We start from the raw sequence: 18,981 nt of genomic DNA, 5'->3' as shown, positions 1-18,981 counted from the left end.
TTTATCTTTTTTTTTCTATCATTGTGACAATATATTATTAACACACTTCTCTATGAACGTGAACTGCTTTGCGCTTTTTTTTTTAAATAGTTCAAGTCCATTATACAGTTCATCAGATTTACTCATCTGTGAGTCTGGGAAGGTCTTCTTCCCGGAAGAGGAAAGCACAGGCAGACTGGTGGTCAATGTGCAGAATTACTTACAGAAATATGAAGACGTGGAAGCCACAAATATGCTGAGGTGAGGAGACTGGAGAATTTCTGTAGAAATGTGAATGTTTTTTCGGAGTCTCCTGACATAATCAAGAACATAGAAGATGCAAACCAATCATGACCAGGATATCCTCCTTGTAAATATTCTACAGCAAGAACTGCTAAGGAACATGTAAACCGGGCATGATGCATAACTTCTTCTTTGCAAAATTAAAGTTATAGTACCAGGACAATCCACAAGTATTACTAGATAGATAGATAGATAGATAGTGTAATAAAAAAATGTAAACTGGAAAAAATTATCAGTACCATATGTCACAGACGTTTGGTTTCTATGCTCACACAAAAATATTTTTCTTATTCGGACACAAAAGGTAGTCATCATTCATTTGTACATAAGCAATAGAAGAAATACAAATATATGCAAGATCAAACACAACAACCATGCTCTAGCTTAGTAAAAAGATTGGGCCTGCAAGTTGAGAACATGGGTTTCTTGGAAAATTCCTCTCCTCTCTTTTAAAAAAGACAAACTGTTCTTTACTCATCCTCCCCAGGTCCAGCACAGAGTCTTTGCCACTGCTCCCAATATCTGTTATTGACGGCGCTGCAGCCAATCACTGAACTCAGCAATTCTGTCTGAGAGGATGACATAATCTCCTCAGAGCCAATGAGCTCAATGATTGTCTGTTATGTGCTTCGCAGTGGGACCCAGCAAGACCGACACCAAACCAGCAAAGGCGCAGCCACAGATGCACTTGGCACAAGCTGCCCAGCTAGGCGAGCCCTTGAGGGCCAGGAATACTCTTCATCCAACTCCAGGTAAATGGAAGGGGGACTTTGGCAGAACCCTTTCCAAGTCCACTGTCGCTGGACAGCTGGCGTCTGGTGATGCGGCTGTTGCCTAGTCAAGAACGAAGTAAGAACCTGTGGGTGAGCCCCAGGAAGTGTAACCATAAGAGAAAAATAGAAAACCCCTAAAAAGATAGCAATACTGCTAGCACCACTCACCACCAAGCACATACAAACTGCAATAAACAGCAGGGAACAGGATTAAATAGCCCACCTAATGATCTAGTGTTGAATACCTCCCAATCATCCCCAGACAGCTACTCCCTGCTAGCTTGCACAGCAGACTGGACACAATCCCACCACTGCCTAGTGCCAGACACAGCAGCATCCTGCGTTGCCTGGCAACCAGGGAAGACAGCATCCCATTTTCCCTGGGCAGAGAAATCAGTGAGACACATGGCATTCCGCATCCTCCCACATTCTACAACACCAGAACGTGATGCTCCATAAGATTGGGACAGTTTCCCTGCATGCATAGTAGCTCCGCCTCTATGGTCAGGACATTGGCAGTGCCTGCGACCGGAGTACAGTAGCACCAGACCTGCTCCATTCCAGGTGGGATCATAGAACCACGATTCCTGACAGTCTGCAGTGCGGACGTCACCTCAACAGTGCTATAGCCAATGTGAGCAGCGATAGAGACCCAGCACAGCACCAGAGTAGGGTTATTAAAGAACATTTTGTTGTCATAAAACCCCTTTAATGAAGAATGACAGTGCTAGGAAAAAAGCCACTTTATCTGCGACCATGTACATTATGTTAAGATGACGTGTACCTATTATCAATATGGGGCGGCCCCTTTTATTTAATAAAACAGTGGCAGCCTCAGGATTGGTGCTTTTTCTACATCTATTCCAGTATGAAAACTTCACATAAGTAGCCCTAATATCCCCCTAGGAAAATCAAGTCCAAAATTCCATGTTGTGAGATCATGGCATACAGAGTGGGATCCCACATCCCTCCACAGCCACCCTCACAGCCCACTGAAACAGCAAGATTTTGCTCTTTCCAGTACGTTCTTAAGTTGTTACAGAACAGTAATCACTCTAATGATGTTACCGAGCATAATAAAGTACATGGCAGAACTGGATTATTGGAAAGTGTGAGAACTGCGAGAGCGGCTGCACAGGGTTGTGGGATTCTGCTTTGGATGCTAGGATCCCAAAACCCAAAAGTTTGGACCCGACTTTACTAGAATGTTGAGCCCTTTCAGGGGTACATCAAAGGGGTTGTCCCAAGAACAAAATACGTTCTACAATTGGATATGTTAAAAAAATGTTCCTGTGCTGAGATAATCTTATAAATGTGCCCCTGCTGTGTACTGTGTAATGGCTGTGTCTGACCGTATAGGGACATGGTCTGATCATACCACATCTCCTGGGCAGGGGAGAAGGCAAAATAGAGTATAAAGACAGGACTGCACGATAACACAGAACATATATAAGATTATCTCAGCACAGGAACATTTTTTTAAACATTCAATTGTGGAACTTATTATTATAAGCTCTATTGATTAAAATTAACTTTGTTCATGGGAAAACCCCTTTAAGGACAATTCTGTGAGGTTTTGAAAATGTATTATATTTAGATAAATAACAAATCTGGGGGTGTCCATTGTTTTTTTTTACTTTAGCCCCAATTTTTTTACTTTCACAAGGGTAACAGGAGAAAATGTACCCCATAATTTGTTGTGCAATTTCTCATGAGTACGCCGATACCACATATGTGGGGGGAAACTACTATTTTGACACACAGCAGCGCACGGAAGGGAAGCAGCACCGTTTGACTTTTTCAACGCAAAAATAGCTGGAATCTAAAGTGGACGCCATGTCGCGTTTGGAGAGCCCCTGATGTGGGGCAGTGAAACAGTGAAAACTCCCCACAACTGACCTCATTTTGGAAGCTACACCCCGCAAGGATTTTATCCAGGGATATAGTGAAAATTTTGACCCCACAGGTACGACACAGAATTTGATAACATTATGTCATCATATTGAATATGTGGTCATTAGTGTTGAGCGCAAGTGCTCGCTACTCAAGTTTGTATCAGGTGCTCGGGTATGCACCATGTATCGTGGGGGCTCGAGTGACATAGTTGGGTCCCCACACTGCATGTTTTGCAACCCTCGGTAGCTGAGACCCCGGAGATTTTCAGACTGCAGGGGCGATATAGGCTTAAATGGCAATAAAGAGAATAAGGCCCCTTAAAGGCCGTTCTTTTAATGCGTATCGGCGGTCGTTAAGGGGTTAAAGGCGATCTGTCAGCAGGTTTTTGCTATGGAGTCTGAAAACTGCATGGTGTAGAGGCAAATAGCCTGATTTCAGCAATGTATCATTGACTCATCTGCTTGGTACAGTTTTGATAAAATTCCTGTTTCTCTGCTATAGATGTTGTAGTGGTCAGAATGCTGAGCTGTGTATAACCCTGCCCCATACCGCAGATTGGCAGCTTCCTGTGTACCCTGTACATAGTCAGCGAGCTGCCAATCAGTGGCAGGGGCAGGGTTACAGATTATCTGGACTGACAAATGACACCTAGTCCTGTAGTGATAATGTCCTGCTGATAAAACACTGATTGTATTGAAACTAAAGCAAGGTGCTGAGTAAGTGACATATCCATGGAATCAGGCTCTCTGCCCCTACATTATGTTGCTCTTGATTAAATAGCAAAAACCTGCTGACATCTTCCCTTCAGGCCTAGTGGATGATTAGATAGGATATGCACCAGGCCCTAGAAACTTGTTCACATTATGGCCCCGATTCATTATTGGCTTTGTGCTTTTTTTTTTGTCTATTTTTGTGTTTTGTGCCTCTCTTTTCTTCTTTGCATCCAGCGCCTTTTTTGAAGTCTGTTATATTTGCCGCAACACCACTCCCGTATACCCGTTTTTTTTTTTCACCATTTTGTGCAATGTGCGATTTTTGGAGCCAAAAGTCGCACACACAGTTCAAGATAAGAAAAAAAGAAAATTTTTGACTTTGCGCCAAATTCATGAATCGTGTGAGCAATTTTAAATAATTTGGAGCCAAAAACGGCATTGGGCACTGAGAAACACTGAATGTCTGGATAGCTGCTAGACACCTGACGGTTGCAGCAACGGTCTGGCCTGGCGTGAAGCAGAGACGCTTAATGCCCATGTTGGATACAAGAGATGCCGCACAACCCTTTCTTCACCATGGTCTTCACTATTTCTTCTTTCTAGTAAGATCCTTCTCAGCCCTAATTTCTGTGCCAAATCTGCTTTGGGTTGAAGACATAAATAATCTTAAACATGGTGGTTGTTAAGGATGCAAGGTCTGAAAACTTTATTGAAAGATTATGGTTATTAGGCGTATCACCAGCAACCAGACTGTCAGCTTTTTATCTACACCTTGCAGAAAGCAGAGAAGAACATCCCCCATCTCAGGCCAAAGAAGTGCTTAGATTTTTATTTTTACGGTAAACATTTAGGTGAGGAAATTCTTTAAGATATTTCGGAATTTAAGGATACGTAATGGAGAGCTGATAGTTGTTTGCTGCTGTTGAAGGAAACTTTCACACTGTTGAAGAAGCCGAGTAAGATCTTGCTCTTTGTTACCAGTCAGAACACCAAGATGTCTACCATACCTGGGCAAACAAAACGAAGAAGAAAAAAGATATTTATAAAACTACAAGGCTCTTCTTAGTCTCAAGAACGGTCATAGAAAACTACCCAAGACTCCTCAACATCACCACCAATAGGATAGTCATGTAAAAAGGTTTTTAGCCTCTGTTTCCCACTTACACTGCCCTCAGTTTCCATGTGACTGCAGAGCATTCGCGAGGCTGGGAACCTATCACCTCTTAGTCTCTGGGCTGCACTCCTCAAAGTCCACATCATGTTCAATACTGCACATAGCATTTGAATAAAGAGCGGTGTCTCAGCTGACTCCATCATGAATCTTGGGAAAAACCTCATTGTGTGAACATAGCCTATGCAAGATAAATTGGAAATATCATGGCTTGATTTCTGCCAAGTTGCTTTTTCCTTTCTTTGCTGTCAGAGGGTACTTAGAAAGAAAGGTTGCTTAGGACACACTTTCTAAAGGTCCAGTTACAATGCCCTAGTGGAGGCACTAAGCAACTGATGATCAGCTATTTGTTTGCTGATTGGTGGTCACTTAAAGGGGTTGTGCCACCATAAAGAATACTTTTAACCAAGCAAAAAATGTGGAAATAAATGTTTTTGTATTTTATATTTATTAAAAATTATGCTCCGTTCAATAAATACCAAGCTTTTATCTTCTGAAGTATGCTCCCTGGCGTTATTCCATTCCATCCTCATAGTGGGCGATCAGCTGGTCAAGTTTGCACAGTTCCTGTCATCAAAAGAGGCCCCCCCAACTCCCCACCCCCAGTGTGCACAAGGTAATCTCCCTCATACAAGTCTGACAGCACAGTGAAGCAGAACAATCTTACCCAGAGGGGGGTTGGGAGACTCACTCACAAGCTTCTGTGCTTTCAGGAATCTGCTCTCTGAAGGAGATTACATTGTACACACTGGGGGTGGGGAGTTGGGGGGGCCTCTTATGATAACAGGAATTGCGCAAACTCGACCAGCTGATTGCCCACTACGAGGACGGAATGGAATAACGCCAGGGAGCATACTTCAGAAAATAAAGGCTTGGTATTTATTGAACGGAGCATCATTTTTAATAAATATACATTACAAAACCATTTATTTCCACATTTTCTGCTTGGTTAAAAGTATTCTTTATGGTGGCACAACCCCTTTAATAGCCTGTTTATATAGGGAGATTGCACCTTAGATGTGCACTGGATAATCTGAAATAGACCGTTCAAGCGCGCATAGGCTGCCATTGTTTTCAGAACAGCAGGTCCAGTTTACACAGAATGGTGCGCTACGGAGAAGGATGATTTTTTTGGTGCAAACCAAAAGATCATTTCACCTTATGAATGAGTGTTTTGTTTGTTTGTTGGATGATTGGCAGCCTGTTTACAAAGCAACATTACTGTGAAAAGAGCGTTCCTAGGAGCGTTTGTTCACAATAATCTTGCAGTTTAATTGGACCTTAACAAATACTTACTATAATAATAATGGGTTGTCAGACAGCACATTGGTAGTCACAGAGTGGGCGATGTATGGGCTCAAAGAAAGTCATCTCCCTCTGTTCTCCGAAACAGGATGATCAGAAACAAAATGTCCCACTGCTCAAATAGTCTCTTCTGCAACTTTAAGGTAGAGATAAGTGGTGGAATCAGCAGTGGGACCCCCCACTAAGATGTCACTGTGTTATGTCAAAAGTTTTACAAAACAACACAGGCAGCAGATTCTATAAAAAAATGCTATTTAGATTTTACCTGATAACAATTTTTATGCCCAGTTGCTGAAATGGAGTAAGGCTTTCATTTGGTATATGTGAATCTAGATAAAATAGAATCAAAATTATATTACAAATCCTATTTTACAAATCTAGTTCAAACATTACAGTTTCTAACCAAGATTTTTGGGTGATGACGCAGTTAATGTGAACAATCAGTCATGTTCTGCAGTGTTCAACAGAGAGCGCACTCATCAACAAACCATAAACCAACAAGAGGAATATGAATAGCCTGGAGGGATGCTTACGCAATATTTACCAGATGGGGAAACCCCATATAAAGCCCCTCGCTATGGGCTATAAAATTTATACTAGCACATATCCCCCCAATATGTTTCACCGCTTCAGCGGCGTCATCAGGGGATGGGCCCTGGCTTGATTTAAGCCAGTGTCCCATCCCCTGATGACACCGCTGAAGCAGTGAAACATGTTAGGGGACATAAGCTAGTATAAACTGTTGTCCTATTCTACCACAAATGGTGGCTTCCCCTGAGGCCATCAGAACAAAATACATGAGTGATTATATTAGAAAATGTAGGTAGATTAGGGACGATTAAAACTCTATGCAGCAAGCTGAGGGGAATGGAGATTCACCACAACCCACTATTAAAGATGTATTTGCGGTGGTATCCTTTTGCAAATCCGCATTAAGTACCCTGACTCGCAAATAGGTGGCATTAGAGGACATTTCTAATATCAAAGCAGATCTTAAAACAGTAGCAAGAAGGACAAGTGCAGTGGAAGAGAGAGTGGGTACAAATGAGGATGACATTATCAACGTTAAGAGGATCCAGGAGAGGTCAGTCCAGCGTATTTCTGAACTGATTGCTAAAATAGACGACCTTGAAAATCGCCTGAGAAGGAATAATTTGAGAATAATAGGGATTCCTGAAAAAACAGAAGGGAATGCCCCCACTGAATTCACAGAAAACTGGTTTAAAAACAAATTCAGCGCAAAAGTCCAGTCTGCACTGTTTGCTGTGGAGAGAGCCCACTGGATCCTTTCCAGACCCCTGCCACTGGGTCACCCTCCTAGACCATTGCTGGCAAAACTTCTGCACTATAGGGATCGAGACACCATACTGAGGAAGGCCAGGGATATGACTGATCTGTCGATTAATGGATCTCCATCTTTCCAGATTATTCCACTGAGGTGCAAAAATAAAGGATGAAATTCTCGGAGCTTAAAAGACGCCTAAGGAACCTAGGACTGTCATATTCCATGATGTATCCGGCTCGTCTGCGATTGGTTCCTCTGAAAGAAACCCATTTTATTCCAGGTCCAGAAGAGGCCATGAAGTGGCTAGATCAACATAAAAGACAAATACGTCATAAGGCCACCTGAAGCTGCTGAGTAGTTAAGAGATTGGTGGAAGAAGATGTAGCAGTGCTGCGGGTTCATGCTTATGATTTTCTATAGTAGATACTCCTGATGAAGGTGGTTATCTGACTTGAAGTTATTATAATGGTTTTTCTTTTCCCTCCCTACTACTTGATTTAGGTTGGTGTGGTACAATATAATGAAACATATGCAGGGATAGATTTAATGGCAGGAAGTTTACCTGAGTTCTAAGGTGTTAATGTTTGCTGTCCTGCTAATTGCACTAGGAGTATTTTCCCTACTCTCTGGGCAAGAGAGGAAAACAATACTCCACTGTTTGGGGAGGGTGGAGGGATGGAGGGGAAGGGAAGGTTATTTGGTATGTATGGGGGGCATTCACAGGATGCGTCCTTGAGGTACTGGCATGTTAAAAAGACACAATGTAATGGCTTTCACAACAAGATCCTAAGTACAATATATGATCCTAGCAATAATGTCTGGAACAATTGAGATTATAAGCTGGAACGTCAGGGGCCTTTCAGATGGGACAAAACGAGCAGCGATCTTTCAATATATTCAGTCACAAAATCCCTCCATAGTACGTTTGCAAGAAACACACCTCACAAAAGGGAAGCTTTAGGGTATGTGCTCAAAATGCAGATTTTAAGCAGAAATTTCCTGAGCGTTGTTTCCTCTCCCTGGCAGAAAAAAGCGCATGCTGATTTTACATGTGTTTTTTCTGCTAGGGAGAAGCATTTTTTTAGCGTTTTTACATGCATTTATGCATGCGTTTTTCCAAGCGATTTTAGCATCACCTGGAAAAGGACTTGACAAGTTGGTCACACTATATAAATCCATGCAATTGGCATGGATTTATATTGTGTGACCGAGATTTCTGCTTGAAATACTGCACCTATAGTAAAAAAAAAAGAATTAAAAAGTAAAAAAAAATATTCATACGTATCTCTGCAGTGTCCCCCGGTGGCGTCCTCTCTCCTCGGCAGCCCGCGGTCTTCTGCCAGGACCTGCAGTGACGTCATTTAGTCAGCTGATGGTCACGCGTCCATCACCTGACCGCTGACCATCAACTGACTAAATGACGTCACCGCAGGTCCTGGCAGAACAGCGCGAGCCGTCGAGGAGAGAGGACGCCGCCGGGAGCAGACCGGGGGCCACCGGAGAGGTACATATGAATATTTTTTACTTTATAACTCTTTTTTAACTTGCAGGTACCGGGTTGGAGGAGAGTCTCCTCTTCTCCAGACCCGGGTACCATCCATGCATTGCAAGTCAATGGCGGCGATTTCGCCGTGAAATCGCACAATACATGTTTGTGCTGCGTATTTTTCCGCAATGATAATCCGCAGCGGAAATCTCGGCAGCATGTGCACAGCACATGCGGATTATCATTGGGAAACATGGCAGACATCTTGACAAGCAATTTTAATGCGTTTCCGCGGCAGAAATACCGTGGCGGAAACGCATTAAATCCGCATCGTGGGCACACAGCCTTATACTATGAAGAAGACATGGATGCAGGCAAGTTACCACTCCATCTTTTTGTCATACTCCAGGGAAGTCTCTACAATGATTCACGCTTCTTTACCGTTTAATCTAATTAAAGTAGATATAGATGCAGAAGGACGATTTGTATATTTAACTGGTAAGATATCTGATATGATATAGTGATCTCCATAGTTTCCGTCTACGTCGGTCTGATAAGGTTATGCAAAAAATATTAGCTTTATCTGCGTCTAATCAGGGGACTCCGCTCTTGATTATTGGAGATGTTAACAACATTATAGACTCCCATTGGGATAAAGGGAAACATGACCCCATTAGAAAAGAAGGGAATATAACACCTTTTGGGTCCTTCATTAAAGAGGTTGCACTAGTAGATTTATGGAGAAATAGATTTCCTGATACCTATCAATACTCGTGTTATTCAACAACACATAATTCCTTATCACGCATAGATTTGGCGCTGGGGAATATGGCTATGGATCGCCCGGTGGGAGATGTTCAATACTTACCTACAATTATCTTGGATCACAGTCCTCTTCGGGTTTCACTTAAATTGGGCCTAAACTCCCCTAGGCTCTGGAAATTAAATCAGTTCTGGCTACAGAAAAAGTGGCCATAGACCTCAAAGAGTTTTTCCAAATTAGTAATGGAACAGCAACAAAATAGAACAATCCCTCCCAAGAGCAATTGACCTTATTAACTATTTTGGGGAATTATCGGGCCTTAAAATCAATTGGAGCAAATCTGTGGTTATGCCACTTATAGATAACATAACAGAACCTGTATTTTTTGGATTACAGGTAGTACAAAAATTTAAATATCTAGGCATTATAATTAATCAAAACCCAATTATGGACCTCAAAGACAATGTGTACCCCATAAAGGATATGATGAAGAAAAAATTTGAAACCTGGTCCCAACTCCCGTTGTCTGTGGCGGGAAGAATTAACCTAATCAAAATGATTATCCTTCCAAAATGTTTATATGTATTGGAACATTCATCCATTAAAATCCCCAAAGAATTTTTTCAGAAACTGCACGGCATGATGGCGACATTTATATGGGGCTCAGCAAGGCCCAAACTAAGTATTGATTCTCTGCAGAGACCCAAGGATCAAGGGCGTAGCGCGGTGTCTGACCTATTTCTCTACTATTTAGCTGGACAGATACGATATTTGAAGTGTTGGATAAGTAGCGATAAATTCACTAATGCAGAAGCGCATCTTATACACTTCTTAAATGGGAATACACCATGGGCTATGTTTGAAGGCTCCTACAGGCCACCACAGGACTTATTATTTGCACATAGCCTAGCGATGCAGGTGTGGCGTGAGAGTAGGTGTATCGTGGGGTTTACTGATCAAATGGGAGAAACCCAAATACGGGATAATCCTGAATTTCCACAGCTTAAAAGCCTACAGGACGTAATCTTCTGGATGCAATACAGAATAACAACACTTAATCAGATTTTTGAATATGAAATTTTATTGTCATTTGATCAAATCCATATATAGTTTGGGATCCCTCATAGGGATTTCTACAGATATTTACAAATGAGGCATGCCATAACACACCAATTCCCACATCCTAGGATGCTAATATCCAAATACCCATTAATAGGAGTACTAAAAACTCAAGGACCCACAGGCTTGGTATCCTCTCTATATACCTTTCTATTGAACTCTAAAATCGCTTCTACCCAACTTGTTGTAGAGAATAAATGGTGGCAATTAATCCCTTCTATAACTGATGATTAGTTGAATGATGCGCTGTAAGCGCATATGGTGGTGTCACCAGCCGTCAATAATAAATTAATTCAATTATATATACTCCATCAATCTTACCTGACCCCAATAAGACTGCATAGATTTGGTAGAATGGCGTCTGATGAATGTCACAGATGTAGGGAATCAGAAGCGGATTTCTGGCATCTTATTTGGAATTGTGGGATAATATGAAGATATTGGGGTGAAGTGATAACTACATTGGAATGGATAGTTGGCATGCCAATTGAATGTAGTCCAGAGTTTTGTATCTTAGGTATTGTGGACGAGGAAATGTGGACACACTATGATCGGATATTCCTTCGGGAGGTTATATTTATGGCCAGGAAAGCGATAGCACTAAGATAGATGGGAGGGAAATCTTCTACTATCAACCAATGGGAAAGCTAGTGAATGATACAATACCATACGAGAATATAGTATATAGAAATAGGGGATGTCCCCAGAAATTCCAAAGGATATGGGAAAGATGGTGTGATTTGCCCTTAACACACCTATCCCCTAGTGCCATGACCTCGCTAATCTTACGCTATGAGTCCTGATATATGCCCTTTTGAACACATGGAAATGATATATGATATATATGGACTGTAAGAGTGTACCTCTGCTACAACCATAATTGATATATGTACTGAATTCTGATAAGGAATTGGCCGGTTTAGTAAAGACAGCAGTGCTCCATAAGGAAACTTATGTTTCAAATTGTTTGTTTTTTCTTTAACTGTTTACTCTGATTATGGAGAATGTGATGTAAACTGTATTGAACTGAGACTGGTTAATGTTTGGATTACCCTGACCTTATAATATGACAGTATTTGTTTGTAACCATTATCCTGTGGAATTTTTCAATAAAAAGAGTTAAAAAAAAAAAATAATGGAATAGCATCTGCTCCGATGCTCTGGGAGTCTATGAAGGCCTACCTGAGAGGGATATTTATTAGAGAAATAACTAGGAACAAAATGAAAACTAAAAAAAACAGATCAGGCAATATTTCAGGAACTCAGGCAGGCTGAAATTAACGTGATAGATAATCCTACACCTGATGCTCAAAGAAGGCTTAAAGCAGCCCAGTCCCTGGCTACACGGATGGTATTGCAAAAAGCTGAGAGGAAAAAAGTCTTTCAGGGAATCACCTTTTTTGAAGAAGGTGAAAGAGTAGGGCATTTACTATCTCTTCTTACTGCAGTGCAAAGGGATTCGTCCCATATTTACAAGCTTCCTTCTCAAAATGGGGGTTAGGCAGAGTCTACGGGGGAAATTCTGGAGGTTCTGCTTTCATTTTACGAGACATTATACTCTTCAAAGTTTAGAAATTTCAAATTTCTTAGAAATGGCAAGGTTGCCCACATTGCCTGAAGATGAGCGGAGGGCTCTGGATGGTCCCCTGTCACTGGAGGAACTAGAAAAGGCTCTAACTTCTATGCCAGGTGGTAAAGCTCCAGGAGTAGATGGCCTCCCTGCGGAGGTGTATAAACGGTTTAACAAGATATTACTCCCAAATTTGCTACAACTATACAACCACTCCCTTGCAATGAGGTCACTACCACTTTCCATGAGAGAGGCAATTCTTACTATTATCTCTAAAAAAGGGAAAGATCCTCAGGTCCCTAAGTCATATAGACCTATTTCTCTATTGACGGTGGATATCAAAATATTGGCTAAAATATTAGCTAATAGGCTGTCAGGAATTATGTCTAATGTGATACATCCAGACCAGACGGGCTTTATGGCCAACAAATCCACAGCAATTAATTTGCGCCGCCTCTTTTTGAATATGCAGCTCCCAGCAGATAACATTGGGCATAAAGCGGTGCTGTCGTTGGATGCAGCAAAGGCATTCGATAGCATAGAGTGGAACTTCCTCTGGGAGGTGTTGAAAAAAATGGGGTTCGGACCCACGTTTATATCATGGGTAAAGTTGCTATAATCTTCCCCTACAGCTAAAATCAAAGCAAACAGTGAGCTGTCTCAAAGATTCAGATTATATAGAGGCACAAGACAGGGATGACCTCTGTCCCCATTATTGTTTGCCATTGCAATAGAACCTTTAGCGGCAGTAGTGAGGAATTCTTCTGAAGTTAGAGGATTTCAATACGGGAACATAGAAGAGAAGATTGCACCTTCTGCTATTTCTGGGAGACTATGGTACATCCCTGAATAGTGTAATGGATATACTTAAAGAGTTTGGGCGGTTGTCAGGTCTGACTATTAACTGGGGTAAATCTATACTATTCCCCTTAGATGGCCGGTAGACCGTTCAGACATTCAGCATACCCAGATAGAGGTGGTTTCCCAGTTCAAGTACTTGGGGTTGGTAATATCGTCCCCTCTTAGAGATTATGAAAAACAGAATCTACTGCCTGTTCTAGACAAAATTATGTGCAAAATAACGTCATGGTGTAAACTCCAACTCTCTGTGGTGGGCAGGTTAAATCTTATTAAGATGGTATTAATGCCTCAGATTTGATATATTCTACATAACGCTCCCATTTGGCTCCTGCTATCTAGATTCCATAAGATAAACACGCTTTTCAGAGATTTGATCTGGCGTAAAGGGCAATCCAGAATAAGATTAGAAACTTTGCAGAGACCAAAAGACGACGGTGGTCTGGCACTGCCCAATGCATAGTTATATTTCCTAGAGGCTCAATGCCAACATATGAAGGGATGGAAATAAAATGACACGGGCAGTTCAGTCTGCAAAATTATTCAAAACACTGTGGGACAGGGGCCCCTTGTGGAAAGTTTGGAGGCAGGGAAGTTTGGAGGTCTCTCAGTATACCCTACATTGGACTTAATTTTCAAGGTTTGGTGTAAAGTCAAACAAATAAGAGAGGTCATATACTTATCAATGTACACACCTATTTGGAATAATGACTTACATTCAGAATTTGCCAAATTAACTGAGTTCGGGAACTGGAAGAATATGGGTATACAGTACGTTCACCAGGTGATCGGCAATGATGGGCTTAAATCCTTTGACTATCTGCAAAAAGAGTTCCATCTACCTGATAGTTGCTTCTACCAATCCTGTCAACTCAAACATGCCTATAGAGCCCAATGTAAAGTGAAAGATGTTATAACTCAGAGAGATGCTCAGATGGAGCCACGAAGGGGGTAATATCCAGTGTCTACAATGACTTTCTCTTTGTCTTCCTTAAGAACTTCCCTCTGTTGGTTAAACGGAAATGGGAGATGGATATTGGTGTTATCACAGATCATGAGTGGGCTTCGGTGCTGTAATACATACCCAATCTTTCGCTTAGTGAGCCCAAACGACTCTCGCAGCTCTATGTCATTCACAGAGTATGCAGATCACCTAAAATGATGTTTAAAATAGGTCTTAGAACTGATTCTGGATGCCTGAGGTGCGCCCAACAGGAAGCAGGGATATTGCACATGTTATGGTCATGCCCGCGTTTACACACCTATTGGAGAGAAGTTTTGGGCTATATAGAGTCAGCCTATGGGTGCATGGTGACTAGTAACCCTCTGACCTGCATACTGGGATATGTAGACGAGCGGAGTACTGTTGAGACTGGGAAACTTGCCATAGCGCGATTACTATACATGGCTAGAAAACTGATTGCTAAAAACTGGATTTCTGCAGCTCCCCCAACAGGCAGAGTTTATTAAACAAGGTGAGTCCCTTATATCATTGGAAAAAGGGGTATACCTCAAAAGGGATAGAAGTAAATATTTGGATAAACTATGGGGTCCCTGGCTTGGAGATAACCAGTTCTCAGCCTCGATAGGGTCTTGTTAGATGTGTACCAGTTGTTATGGAATCACTATGCATTGTGTTTACAAATGGCAATCGGCTCTGTGCCTTTCGACTTGGCTGCTCTTGACCGGCCTGATTTATTCTGTTTTGTGTGGACATATACCTATGATATGATATTCTGAATAACATATGTTGGGGGGGTTCAGGGTATAGGTGAGGGGGTTAAATACATTGGTTGAGAATGTTATTTGTATATGTACAACTGTTATAAAATTAATAAAAATTTACTTGATTAAAAAAAAAAAAGATTAGGGACAACTTTTAATACCCAGTGTGCATTTTAATTGAATATCAAATAAAAGTTAAATTTTATAGCCCATAGCGAGGGGTTTTATATGGGGTTTCCCCATCTGGTAAATACATCAACAAACCAAACTGTACTATTCAGACTTCTGCAGTCAAGTACAGCTATGAAGATTTAATTTCAGGAAATGTACTAATAAAATCAACTTACCTTTATATTCAGAATGTTGAAAAGCACAGTTGGAAGGAATGTCATAAATGTAGGATAGAAATTTCTCTAATAATTCTCCATACACTATAGGAAGCAAAATAAATACAAGTGTAAGGTTATTTAATAGTAGGACATACAAAATCACTTATAAAGGCCAGATCTCCCCTTAGTATCTTTCTCTTATGTAACATAATAGTCCACCTAATTGACAGCTCTGGCTTCATAGAGCCAAAGAAGGACAGAGAGATAGAGGGAAACCAAGCAGTGGGAAGGTGTATATAAATGTTTGGCCCCACCATGACGCACTGAGTGCCTGTTACTTGGCTTGAACAATCATTCTGTGCTGTACCTTAAAGAGTATAGGAGATGTTCTACAGTATCCAGCAATAGCTTTTACATATTAATTTTGCTTTGCTTTACAGCTGCATTCAAAGTATTTAAATCATACTGTAGGAGCAAATCGGTGGTGGTTTTTGGACCTCCAATGATCTGTTATTGCTTACTTATCATACAGATAGCTCATCAATATTAATTGACCAGACAACCCCTTTAAACATATTATGGATACATGTTAAATAAGATGTTAAGAAAAGTAAATACAAAGATATTCAAGATTTTTTTTCAGCAGCTATTAATGTACAAGACCATTTACACTTTCATACGTTACATAATGGCAATGTATTCATAAAAATCGGATACTATATGCTGGCTCTGTATGGCATTAATTGTTTTACACACCCATCGACTTGAATAGACAAACAGAAGAAAACGTATGCTGCAATCTTTTTCACACAAAAAACACCTACAAGAAGCAAAAATGAACAAAAACCCTGCTGTAAAAAAATAAAAAGCAAAAGTGCATTTAAATAACATAGGGTTCTTAGTAACACTGTTTTTGATCAAAAATAGTATAAAAGCCAACCCACCACGGCACGGTGACCCCATATTCGGGATGGTCCTACTCGGTCTAATATTTTAAACCTTGACATGTGTCAAAGTTGTTTCACATGCATATTCGGTCATGGGAAAAAACGCTCATCTACACTGCTCCATGGAATAACATTGGTCCATGAGAGGTCCGTTTTTTCACAGACAGCATTCAGACCGAAAATACAATTCTGTGAACCTACCCTTAAAGAACTAGTTTTTATCAATAAATTAGACAGGACATTTTATTTTCCTTAATAAAAGGGAATAGGGGCCAGCTTGTTTTCCTTAATATAAATTGTAATCTAAACATTGTCAAAATTGTAAAATACATTTAGAGATGACATATTTGGTGTCACACCGGCAACTAGCACGGGCAGTAAGAGCCACCTTACTCACTGCAGTCACCGCTTTGTTTCTCCCAGTCTCGGGTCATCTAGCTGAGCGGCCTCTGACAGTATTTCCAGTTCTGCTCATTCTCCTGCTGGTGAGTCTTCACAAGGTTATAGGAAGGTGCAGCCAGACTTTGCAGGAATTTAACCACTTGTGTCCCGCAGATTTTTTTTCCCTAAGCCAATCCCTAGGCAGCAGGGGGTTTATGGTGCAGCTCCTCCCACCAGTCCTTTCCTGAATGTAGGTTCCTAGTAGCTTATCTCTAGTTCCTGTAAGTGCATGTTCGTTCTGTCTCTCCTGTTATTGACCCGGCTTGTTTACGGTTTATCCTGATTTCTCTGCTCCTAACCTCAGCTACATATATTGAATCTTTGCTGCTTGCCCTGACCTCGGATTGACCACGCCTTTGCCTTCGTCCTCCTGTACCTCGTATCAATGCCTCTGACCTCCAGTCAGCTGCTGTAGACCCAGGGACTGCCCTGGAGTGGTACCAGGTGACTACCTGCAGCCAAGCCTATCCTCACCATCAGAGGCTCTAGTGAACACCAGGTAGTCACTTATTAACGCCCCTTCAGGTTAAGCCCGGCCCGTTGGGCAGTAGGTCCACACCCACCAACATTACATTTGATAATCTTTTATTTAATTTTCTATATTACAATAGTTATGATCTCCTTCATTCTCAATCAACTTTTCCTTTTCTCGCATTCCTTTTTCCCTTCTTTTCAAGAGTCGTAACTTTTATATTTTTCGTATGGCGGTGTTATACCCTTTCCCGGCAGAGTTGGTGGCATGCTGGCCAGCTACGCTGGTGATAGATACTGCTGTAACTCGCCTATTCCGAAAAAAATTTCTGCCTTTTGCAGAGGTAGCAGCTCTTAAAGGGGTTGTCCGGTCAAAAGTGATAAGTCTTCAGTCAATCTGTGTGACTGCAGACTTATGAATCCCCCCAGCGCAGGCACTATGCGGTGCTGGGATTCACTGGTATGAGACCCGGGACCGGAGGCTATGTATACATTATACATACCCCCGGCCATTCAGCGCTGCCTCTCTCCAATACAAGTGTATGGAGAGCAAGGCTACGCCCACTGGCCGGGGGTATGTATATCCAGACTTATCACTTTTGACCGGACAACCCCTTTAAAGACCAAATGGACAGATGTTTTAAGTCTGTAGCTAAGTCTACATTTGAAGCAGCGGACTTTGCCCTCTGCCCTGCTTTTCCTGCTACTTGGGTATCCAAGGCAGTCACTGCTTGGGCGAAGCACTTACGGCAGACTATTCTGGCTGGGTCCCTGGAGGTTGAACCAGCGGAGGTTGCAAATCAGATTGCACAGGCATGGCCATTCGTTGCATTTTACGGCTTAAAGGAGTATTCCTATCTCCAAGATCCTATCCCAATATGTAGTAGGTGTAATAATAATAATATTAGCAAATACCTCCGATTAGAAATGTAGTACTGTATAGTATTTTTGTTTCGCTTAGTCTCTTTCCTCATGTGCAGGTATCACAGGACCTTAGGTATCCATGGTTACGTCCACTGATAAAGTGACAGTTAGTTAGCTAGCTCCTAGTGGTAGTAACCATGAATACCTAAGTTCTGTATTGCCTGCACATGAGGTAAGTGGCATAGCAAATCAAAAATACTATACTACATTTCTAATTGGAGGTAATTGCTAATATTATTATTATTATTACTACACCTACTACATATTGGGATAGGATCTTGGAGATGGGAATACCCCTTTAAAGGAAATCTGTCACCACTTTGGAGTTATCAAACCTCTACTATGGCCATACAGGGTATAGAGAAGTAAATCTATACCTACCTGTATGTCCCATAATAGAGGTCTGATTGCAGAGAAATGTAGTTTTATCTTCTTGGTTTTTCATAGGCCAGGCGTCCCCGGACGCCAAGCTATCCTTGCCCATCTGCTTATTATTCCACCAATTCCCTACCTATGTCCACGTTTACCAGATTTCCCCCCTTCCCCGCATGCCACAGGGCCCTGTGACGTGCACTTTTTTCCGTCAACCCCCGGCGCATGCGCAAAGTGCGGCTCACAGGGAGCGCGATGTTTCCTCCCGTGCCCATTTGGCTGAGTACAGTGCCACAGTGCTCTATCGCGCAGGCACTGGGAAGTCACTGTGAACTCTGAACGCGTGCATGCCCTGTTCAGAGTTCCACTGCTGCTCTCAGGTAATTTATCTCCATGCTGTTTTGTATCCTAAAGTGATAAGAGTACTGTATTTTATTTAATCATGGGTCCAGGTTCCACTGGTTGAATTAATTCCCTGTGCTTTAGAGAAATGCTGGAATTCCAACCTATGAATTGATTGTACTGTGCACTTTGTTCTATTCATCTTTTGG

General features: G+C 41.6%; 1 protein-coding gene across 2 annotated transcripts in view; it reads right to left on the bottom strand.

Moving 5' to 3' along the window:
- TBC1D32 (TBC1 domain family member 32) overlaps nt 1-18,981 on the bottom strand; it is a 123,911-nt gene that overhangs the window by 8,666 nt on the left and 96,264 nt on the right. Inside the window, exons 28-31 of one of the 2 annotated variants that reach the window (XM_073665866.1) lie at nt 15,294-15,377; nt 6,406-6,469; nt 4,556-4,671; nt 204-358 (exon numbers count right to left, since the gene is read on the bottom strand). In XM_073665866.1, the coding sequence (XP_073521967.1) occupies nt 204-358; nt 4,556-4,671; nt 6,406-6,469; nt 15,294-15,377 (419 nt within the window). Of the gene's footprint in view, nt 1-203; nt 359-4,555; nt 4,672-6,131; nt 6,277-6,405; nt 6,470-15,293; nt 15,378-18,981 lie in introns of those variants that run through there. The other variant, XR_012286659.1, reaches the window with a different exon arrangement.

The sequence above is a fragment of the Phyllobates terribilis genome, unplaced genomic scaffold (genome assembly GCF_046119375.1).
Source record: "Phyllobates terribilis strain yellow unplaced genomic scaffold, ASM4611937v1 Scaffold_2__4_contigs__length_985480577, whole genome shotgun sequence".
NCBI classification, from domain to species: Eukaryota; Metazoa; Chordata; class Amphibia; order Anura; family Dendrobatidae; genus Phyllobates; species Phyllobates terribilis.
Note: the sequence above shows the minus strand (reverse complement) of the source record. Positions and strands in the feature narration are given on the sequence as shown.